Below are 9,824 nucleotides of genomic sequence, written 5' to 3' on the forward strand. Positions count from 1 at the left end.
ATAAATATTAGGCAATTGAATAGGCGATGCCTTTCACAGAGACCCATTTCAGAATTTTCACTTCCTGTTTGGAAGTTTGCCTGCCATATGAGTTCTGTTTTACTCACAGATATAATTCAGTTTYAGAAACTTCAGAGTGTTTTCTATCCAATAGTAATAATAATATGCATATCATATGATCTAGGACAGAGTACGAGGCCGTTTAATTTGGGCACAAATTCATCCAAAAGTGAAAATGTCGCCCCCTATCCCTAAGAAGTTTTAAATGCAAGTAAAACTAAATGCATGCTCTTCAACCGATCACTACCCGCACCTGCCCGCCTGTCCAGCATCCCTACTCTGGACGGCTCCGACTTAGAATATGTGGATAACTACAAATACCTAGGTGTCTGGTTAGACTGTAAACTCTCCTTCCAGACTCACATTAAGCATCTCCAATCCAAAATTAAATCTAGAATCGGCGTCCTATTTCGCAACAAAGCCTCCTTCACTCACTCTGCCAAACATACCCTCATAAAACTGACCATCCTACCTATCCTCGACTTCGGCGATGACATTTATAAAATAGCCTCCAACACTCTACTCAACAAACTGGATACAGTCTATCACAGTGCCATCCGTTTTGTCACCAAAGCCCCATATACTACCCACCACTACCCGTACGCTCTCGTTGGCTGGCCCTCGCTTCATACTCGTCGCCAAACCCACTGGCTCCAGGTAATCTACAAGTCTCTGCTAGGGAAAGCCCTGCCTTATCTCAGCTCACTGGTCATCATAGCAGCACCCACTCGTAGCAGCGCTCCAGCAGGTATATGTCACTGGTCACCCCAATGCCAATTCCTCCTTTGGCCGCCTTAACTTCCAGTTCTCTGCTGTCAATGACTGGAACGAACTGCAAAAATCACTGAAGCTGGAGACTCATATCTCCCTCACTAGCTTTAAGCACAAGCTGTCAGAGCAGCTTCATCCCCATAYAGTATTTATTTATTTATCTTGCTCCTTTGCAGCCCAGTATCTCTACTTGCACATTCATCTTCTGTACATCTACCATTCCAGTGTTTAATTTCTATTTTGTAATTACTTCGCCACCATGGTCTATTTATTGCCTTTACTCCCTTATCTTACCTCATTTGCACTCACTGTATATAGACTTTTTGTTTTATTTTTTTTCTACTGTATTATTGACTGTATGTTTTGTTTATTCCATGTGTAACTCTGTGTTTTTGTACGTGTCGAACTGCTATGCTTTATCTTGGCCAGATCGCAGTTGTAAATGAGAACTTGTTCTCAACCAGCCTACCTGGTTAAATAAAGGTGAAATAAAAAAATTAAAATTAAATGCAATGGACAAAAAAATKWGCTTTTCTTTCAAAAACAAGGAAATGTCTAAGTGACCCCAAACYTTTGAACGATAGTGTACATTTTACATCCCGACTACAATGTTGGCTTTGGTTAGTCCAGAAGTCAATTGTTGCAGATAGTGGATTTCGTCGATTGTTGCAGATAGTGAATTTTGTCAGTTGTTGCAGATAGTGGATTTCCACACTTGTATTTCAGACTGTTGATTCGTAAATCAAGTTACCCACTGACATGGGTCAGTGTGTCTTATAGTTCTCTGTAATAGTCTCTTTTGTATTTTGTTTGTTTTTCCATGAGAGACGTTGTTTACAAGTTACAGTTTGTGCCTTGTTTTGTCACTTGGGTAAGCTTTCATTCGTTGTTTTGTCACTTGGGTAAGCTTCATTCGTTTGTTTTGTCACTTGGGTAAGCTTCATTCGTTTGTTTTGTCACTTGGGTAAGCTTCATTCGTTTGTTTTGTCTGACTGCCAAGGGAATCCCAGATCACTGGGTTGGCTGAAGTTCCAAAACACTGTTTGTGGGGTTAATTGTTTAATCCAACAGTGAAAGAGAAAAGCTGATAACTGGTGATCTTATATGAATAAATGACACTTGTCGTTGAATGCACACACCATTAAATGGCCAACTGGATTAAATGGACAAAGGTCATCTTCAAAGAGACTGCAATTAGACTTAACAACTGATTACTATGTTTACATTCTTCGTTTGACTTTCAATTGACCAGATATAATCAGTTTATTTAGTGTCCCATAACTTTATAGTATGTCACTAAAAGGTTAATTATGGATTAAGCAGACATGTTACATTGTTATCTGCAGTGCAGACATCATTATTGTACATTTATGGGGTGAGGCCTTTTTTATAGGGTACAAAGGGCTTTAATAGCCTATGATAAGGGCTTAGCTTATAATACATGTATTGTGTGTGCAATTAAAGGTAAAGATAGCGAGATGATGTTGCAACAAACAGCACCGTAGATAATGAGATGAGCGTGATGCAATGCTTTGCTCTTATACAGTCACACAGAGTATCTGCGCATGTCCACGGGTGAACTTCACGCTGCTACAAAGTGGTAGCTACGGGACCAAAACAGCCGAGAAGTTTAGCCTTGCGCTTCAACACTCTTAGTTGTTGCGGAAATTGACCCACTATGTATTTACTTTGTGCATGCAACATCCTCTTGCTGAGTTTCCAATATTTGGTTAAACATTTTTCAAGTTTATGTTATTTTGCAAGTGAAAGAGTGTATTTTGTCATACAGCCTAATTAACTGTCAGTGTTAAACATCACATCAAAAGGAAAGGCTACCAGAGTTAGATGAACAGGTAATGCTCAGGAAATGTGTACTGAGTTGATGTGAAGTAGAAAATGCCAAGACACGAAGATTCAGTTTCAACAGTTCAGAGCACGTTTATTTCTTAATCTCTTTGAGAAAGTTTGACAGCAGTCATCAGAGACATGGTGTTCTTTGTTGTGACATTTCTGGTTCAAGATGTTTCTCACGGGGATCCAACCAGTGTCCCGGCAGAGGAACTGGTGGAGCTGACCACCTTGCCGTCCACCATTTCCTCCACAATAGTCACCACCTTGCGTGTTGTTGTGGACGAGGATGAGGATGACATGCTGAAGAGCAAAAAAACKATGTTGTTAGGTTCCATCATTCTGAGGACAATTTTTGACTGTATGTCTATGCCGTTTGAAACACGAGGCATGAGACTCAAAGCTCACCTGCTAGCCTCTCCATCCAGCAGCCTTCTGTACTCGGCGATCTCCATCTCCAGTCTGGTCTTGATGTCCAGCAGCATCCGGTATTCGTGTCCTTGTCGTTCCAGCTCAGCCCTGAGATTTACCAACTGTTCCTCCAAGCTGGTCACCTGCATTTGATAACCTGACAGCTGCATGGAGTAACGGTTCTTTGTCTCTGCGAGGTTATGTTCCATGGATGATTTCTATTGGAGAGAAATTAAGAGCACAACAATACATCAGGAAGTAGTAGAGCAAATTCATTGATGGGTGGCAGACATTGAAACAAAATCATTTTGGTTGATTTCTGAACAGTCTTACCATGCTTATTTGTGATTGCAATTCGATTTCAAGACTCTGCAGCGTACGTTTGACTTCTGAGATTTCAGATCTGGACGTGTGGATAACTTCTGTGCTAATTGCGACTTCCTTGTTCAGTGCCTCGGTCTGTGGAAAACACCATCCAAAATAATGTTTTTACATGAACAATTCAATTGATGGGACATTTTGGATATCGTGGACCTAAATTATGGAMTAATTTTTATAATGAGAAACAGTATTACCTTGGCGTGGAACCAGCCCTCCAGTTCTCTGTTGTTCTTGGCAGCGACAGCCTCGTAATGTTCGCGAATCTCAGCCATGACTTTGCTGAGGTCTTCCTGTGGTGCAGCGTCAACCTCCACATGGACCTGGCCGCTCATTTGGGCACGCATGGACAACAGCTCCTAAAGGAATCATGGATAGTCTGGGTCAACCTCAGTCATGCATTACTCATTATGCATGACATTGACAAATTTTTCCCCCAATCAACTGATGACAAATAGTCATGAAGCTTGGCAATTGCTTTTGTATGACTAAATCTATAGTCACTCAGACTCACCTCCTCGTGGTTCTTCTTGAGGAAGATCAACTCCTCTCTCAGCCCCTCAATCTGCAACTCCARGTCAGATCTGGCCATGGTCAGGTCATCCAGCATCCTCCTCAGGCCACTGATGTCGGCCTCCACAGACTGCCTCATGGACAGCTCGTTCTCATACCTAAGCAAAATCAAAACAGCTTTGTTTACTGGACTAAAGATATACTCTATCTATTGAAGACAGTATGGATTGATGCATATTTATTGTGATCATTCATGATGTCACCCACTTGACCCTGAAGTCATCTGCTGCCAGCTTGGCGTTGTCAATGCTGAGGTAGATTCCACTGTTGACGCGTGTGGCATCCTGGATCTGAAAGAGAAAATTAAGTTTTGGAGTTTAACAGTTTTATCTGGAGTGATTAAATGAATGGCGCTATAAACTTGATCTGATTTTGAGGCTGTTTTGGGTGTGTTAGTGTGTCTGACATTGGACCAGAGATCAATGACCCTGGGGATACATACACTGCATTCACAGTGCACAATGGTATTATTGAAAAAGCTACATTTAAGAACATCAACGCGGTAATGGCCATGAACTAGATTTATGATATTGTCCTTGACATTATCGGGTTACTGGTGAAGGCTTACTAAGTAGTGGTGTTTATTTTGTGCCTTGGAGTAACTGGCACTCCCCTTCCTCTTCCACAATAGTAAGGCAACGGCTATCAGTGGCCATAAAACCCAGCCTTGATAAACAAGTGGTAAAAGTAGTCATAATGGTGTACTGTAGTTGTAAACGAGTTGACTGACATACCTTGCCTTGGAGTTCGGTGATAGAGAGATGAAAGGCACTGTAGTCACGACCAGTGGGGGAGGTCTTGGCCTCCAGGAACATGCGGATCTTGTGCTCCAGATCAGCGTTGGCCGTCTCCAGGGAGCGGACCTTGTCCAGGTAAGTGGCCAGACGGTCGTTCAGGTTCTGCATGGTGGCCTTCTCGTTGGCAGACACGTGCAGGTCCAGGCCATCAGACAGGTTGAAGCCACCTCCACCACCACCCATGCCAAATCCACTGCCAGCAGAGAAGGACCTGGATGCACTGGAACTGGAGATGCGCACCCCAGAGCCACCTGCACCCCCGTACACGCTGCCGGCCCTCATGCCACTAATGCGGCTGCCACCTCCCATGCTGCCACCTCCAGACATGGAGAGGCGAGAGAAGCCCATAGGTGCTCCCCTCGTGGATCCACCAGAGGACATGAAGCTGCTGCTGGAGAAGGACATGTTGATTGAGTCTGCTGTCTTACTGCACTAGCTGGAGAGGACTTAGTGAAGAGTGGAGGAGAAGGGCTGGTTGTTTTATACAACTTCACGTGGGGGGATAGAGGTGGGAGGGGAAAGATCATGAAAGGCGTGGGAGGAACACCTCCCCAAAGTCTTCTATTTAAGTCATAAAAAGCCAATGCGCGCACACAGGCATGACAGACTCAATCTGTCAACTGCTTGTGGGTGTGGCAAAGGGTAACGAGTTCTGAGATGTCATTTCTTATCAATCCTCATCTATTTCTGCTCGTCAGAGAGTATCAGTCTGCAGAGCATATGCTTAATAATGTACTGTCAGGATTAAAACACACTAAACCATTGAAAGGTCATCTATAATATGATTTTACTTAAAACACAATTTAGAACAAACAAAAGTGTAGTGGAGATTGCGCCTTGGTTAAAGAGTAACTTTCCCCCTAATTACACACTGCATCCTAGCTGTGGCAGTAGGACATTAATGGTGAGAAGTGTATGTGGACTGGCTAAAGATAACTCATTGAGTCAAGGCCATCTCCATGCAAACTTTTAACAACTACTTACAACTCAGCCTTTCATGAAGGAATGTGGTGCCCTGGATTCACAAAATGTTCTGGCAGCAGCTTTGCATTGTGCACAGCTGGATTACGAAGTAAACCAGTTCTTTGGTCAACAACACACACTATTCATTGCCTGCAGAATCACACTTAAGCGCTGTCTAATCTTGAATCAACAATGATAACAGTGCATGGATTTAATTGAATTAGTGTTTTTCCCTAATAAGCAAATTAATCAAAAGCCGATCCAGTCTAAGATAGCATGAGTTTTTGTTACACTCACTTAATAATCAATCTATAAGTTATTAAGAATTGGCATGAAGTTAAGCCACACTATTGGGTTTTATTAATGCCATTTATACGTCTTGATTTGTTGTTTGTAACCTGTGTCTGTCTGAATAGGAAAACATACCACAGCTCAAGCCTTGAGCTACTGAGCTACCTTTCACCACCTTTAAAGTTAAAATACTCCCATTGCATTTGTGGTTATGAGCTAACGATATTGCGTTGCTAACAGCCTCAAGTGCACCTGAAATCATTAACGAGGGAGGAGCAAAGCCAAGACTTGATGTGAAGCATTAGATAAAGCCCTTACACCTAAAAGAAATGTAAGACAAGATGATACTTGCCTGTTCTCATCATCAGCTGCTGAATCTCTGTGTAAGGGGATGACATGGATCTTAAAAAATGTTCATTCATCGATGATGCAGGCATGTAAATATGTGATTTACCGGTACAAGCCATCCTCTACATATCTTGCCATCTTGAATGTTTCCATTGTGCCCTGCTTTGAACAAGCAACAGTAACACTTTAGGAATCCATTAAGTCGCTATCATTGATTAAAAAAACATCAAAATATGTTAATTATTCTTTAGTCTCTTTGATCACAGGGATTGTATATAATTGTCGTAACACTTGTGTAATTCTATGTACACTGATTGAACCCATACCTCATTCACGGTTTCATCTGATTAGTTTCTTTGTGGACCGCTGCAGGTTTCTGCTTGTACAAAAACCTGTCTAACCTGTGGTCACGCAAGATTGGTCCCCAGCCCCATACAGGCCTCTTCATTTATCATCCGCAGTAGAGGTCGTTTTAAACATACCCTCTCTAAATGTTACGTGTAAATAGAGTCTCTTTTACGATTCGTCCAGCAGGATCCCTCTCAGACAAAATAATTGTCACTTTGTCCTACTGAAACAATCGTTTCTGAATGTCTTCTCTCTCTAAGCTTCATCTGTTGCTGCATCTTGTGGTTTTACCATGGCTAACATTTAATGAGTCTGATGGTAACTGATGGTAGAACAGTGCAAACACCAAAATCACATTTTCCCCACGAACTGCAACTGGCCTATAAGCCCCATACTCTGTCATACCATAAATGCATTCAGTATGTTACATTATTCACAACCATGTTTTTATTTAGTCCTTCATTGTTTTGGTTGTGTGTTGTATTGTGTGTGTGTTGTATGTGTCACAGCAATGCATCTCTCCTGTCACCTGGCTGGGTCTCTGCATGTTAAAATGCACTTAGTGTTTCAGGCCAAGTGAGAAAACACTTGGGACTGAGAGAAAGGTGAATGAGGGTGGGGGTTATTGTCTTTTAACAATCATTTCAACAACCAGTGGTGTAAAAAATGCCTCTTCCAGGCATAAAGGTTGCGAACGCCTGTATTGAGCTGTCTACGGACAGCCAGGGGCACATTCCAACAGTCAGACATAATTTACAAACACAGTGTTTGAGTTTAGTGAGTGTGCCAGATCAGAGGCAGTAGGGATGACAAGACGTTATATTGATAGGTGCATGAATTGTACCATATTGCTGTCCTGCCTGAGAATTCAAAATGTAACAAGTACTTTTGGGTGTCAAGGAAAGTGTATGGGAGTAAAAAGTACATATTTTCTTTAGGAATGTAGTGGAGTAAATAGTAAAGTACATATACCCCAAAAAACTACTTAAGTAGTACCGCAAAGTATTTTTACTTAGTTACTTTACACCACTGTCAGCAACACATGAAAACCTCTAAAACATCCCATATTGCAGTCTTTATGGCCAGTAATTGAAAAGGGTGCCTTTTGTTTGATCCTTTCATCTCTTCACATAGAGCCATGATTTACAGTGGCTGTACTTATAGGTAAGGTATAGCCTACAACCATTTTAAAGCTCTCATGATCCTTTATATAAGCTATGGGGATGGGAACAATTAAAGCATGTGTTAAGGAATCTATACATTATGAAAGCGGTGTGACTAAGTGAAAGGCAACATACCTAACAGGTTAATGGTGTGCCTGCTAGATCTGGTTTGTGAGGTGTGTCACTATAAGAGGGACTACAGGGCTTAAGTTGGTTTAAGGTGTTTTTGACTTGTGGAAGATTAGAAAAAATCAACAAGGGTGCACACTGCAATGTGTGGTATATAGCACTTGACAATCATAATACAAAAAGTAAGATAAAACTAAATGTAACAGTAGTTGTTACCAAGAAATCACTTCTGCAGTCAATATCAGTCACTCCTAGTTTCCTAGTAACATAAGCCTTTATAGCCTTTAAATCTTGTGGGTTAAACATTAACATGCCACACCTATGTGTCAACACCCGGCCCTCAGAGAACGGAAAAATCTATCGGTTGAAATGACTAACCAATCTCAAGTCTTCGTTCTTACTTTAACCTATCTCAACATTAAAACACTATATTCAAACAGTACAAGGCACCTGGCCCTGTCAGAAACTATCTCAAACATTCGCTGACTTGGCTGATTTAAAGAACTAGCCTATGTGCTCTGAACACGCAATCTGGAGTTATTTGCCTTAAAGGGTTTGAAAAGGAATATTTAAAAGGAAGGGGTCTGAGCACACTCAGGGTTTAACCACTGATCTCTTGAGTGACTGGAGTGACAGCTAGGCCAACCAAGATGCCTAAGCTTCCTCAGCTCTGTCATAGTAATCCTTAGTTGAAGGGTAAGGAGCTGCAGGCAGTAAGTCTGGAGCCATAGCTATCTTGCAGTGAAGGGTAAAGTAGGCCTCTAAACCCACGAGACATTTTGTGAAGCAAAAAGCTGGCCTCCATTAGGTTACATAAACTGATGCCTGAAAGCATTGTAAAATCCCTCTCTGGAGCTTTTTAGAATAAAGTCGAATAATAGTATTGATTACTTTCCATTATTATTGCTTAATTGCTTTAAAAAAAAGTATTTTTTATTTTTTATTTCACCTTTATTTAACCAGGTAGGCTAGTTGAGAACAAGTTCTCATTTGCAACTGCGACCTGGCCAAGATAAAGCATAGCAGTGTGAACAGACAACACAGAGTTACACATGGAGTAAACAATAAACAAGTCAATAACATGGTAGAAAAAAAAGAGAATCTATATACAATGTGTGCAAAAGGCATGAGGTAGGCAATAAATCGAATAATTACAATTTAGCAGATTAACACTGGAGTGATAAATCATCAGATGATCATGTGCAAGAAGAGATTACTGGTGTGGCAAAAGAGCAGAAAGTAATAAATAAAGCAGTATGGGGGGTGAGGTAGGTAAATGGGTGGGTAGTTTACAGATGGACTATGTACAGCTGCAGCGATCGGTTAGCTGCTCGGATAGCAGATATTTTAAAAGTTGTTGAGGAGATAAAAGTCTCCAACTTCATAGATTTTTGCAATTCGTTCCAGTCGCAGGCAGCAGAGAACTGGAAGGAAAGCGCGTCCAAATGAGTTTTGGCTTTTAGATGATCAGTGAGATACACCTGCTGGAGCGCGTGTTGCGGGTGGGTGTAGCCATTCGTGACCAGTGGAACTGAGATATAGGGGCCTTTACCTAGCATGCCTTGTAGATGACCTGGAGCCAGTGGGTCTGACGACGAACATTGTTAGCGAGGGCCAGCCGACTAGGGCTTACACGGTCGCAGTGGTGGGTCGTATCTAGGTGCTTTAGTAACAAAACGAATGCACTGTGATAAGTGCAACCAGTTGCTGAGTAAGGGTATTGGAAGCTATTTTTGTTAGTATG

General features: G+C 41.7%; 1 protein-coding gene across 1 annotated transcript; it reads right to left on the reverse strand.

The window, feature by feature from the left end:
* Window positions 1-2,744: 2,744 nt before the first annotated feature.
* On the reverse strand, window positions 2,745-5,293 carry LOC111981509 (keratin, type I cytoskeletal 13). Its single transcript, XM_024012798.2, has 7 exons — window positions 4,776-5,293; window positions 4,249-4,331; window positions 3,983-4,139; window positions 3,666-3,827; window positions 3,424-3,549; window positions 3,088-3,308; window positions 2,745-2,982 (listed from the first exon to the last, which is right to left on the reverse strand). The coding sequence occupies exons 1-7, from the start codon at window positions 5,241-5,243 to the stop codon at window positions 2,859-2,861; spliced, it is 1,341 nt and encodes a 446-aa protein (XP_023868566.1). The 5' UTR covers window positions 5,244-5,293; the 3' UTR covers window positions 2,745-2,858.
* Between the last annotated feature and the right edge of the window lie 4,531 nt (window positions 5,294-9,824).

Source organism: Salvelinus sp. IW2-2015, linkage group LG20, assembly GCF_002910315.2.
Source record: "Salvelinus sp. IW2-2015 linkage group LG20, ASM291031v2, whole genome shotgun sequence".
NCBI classification, from domain to species: Eukaryota; Metazoa; Chordata; class Actinopteri; order Salmoniformes; family Salmonidae; genus Salvelinus; species Salvelinus sp. IW2-2015.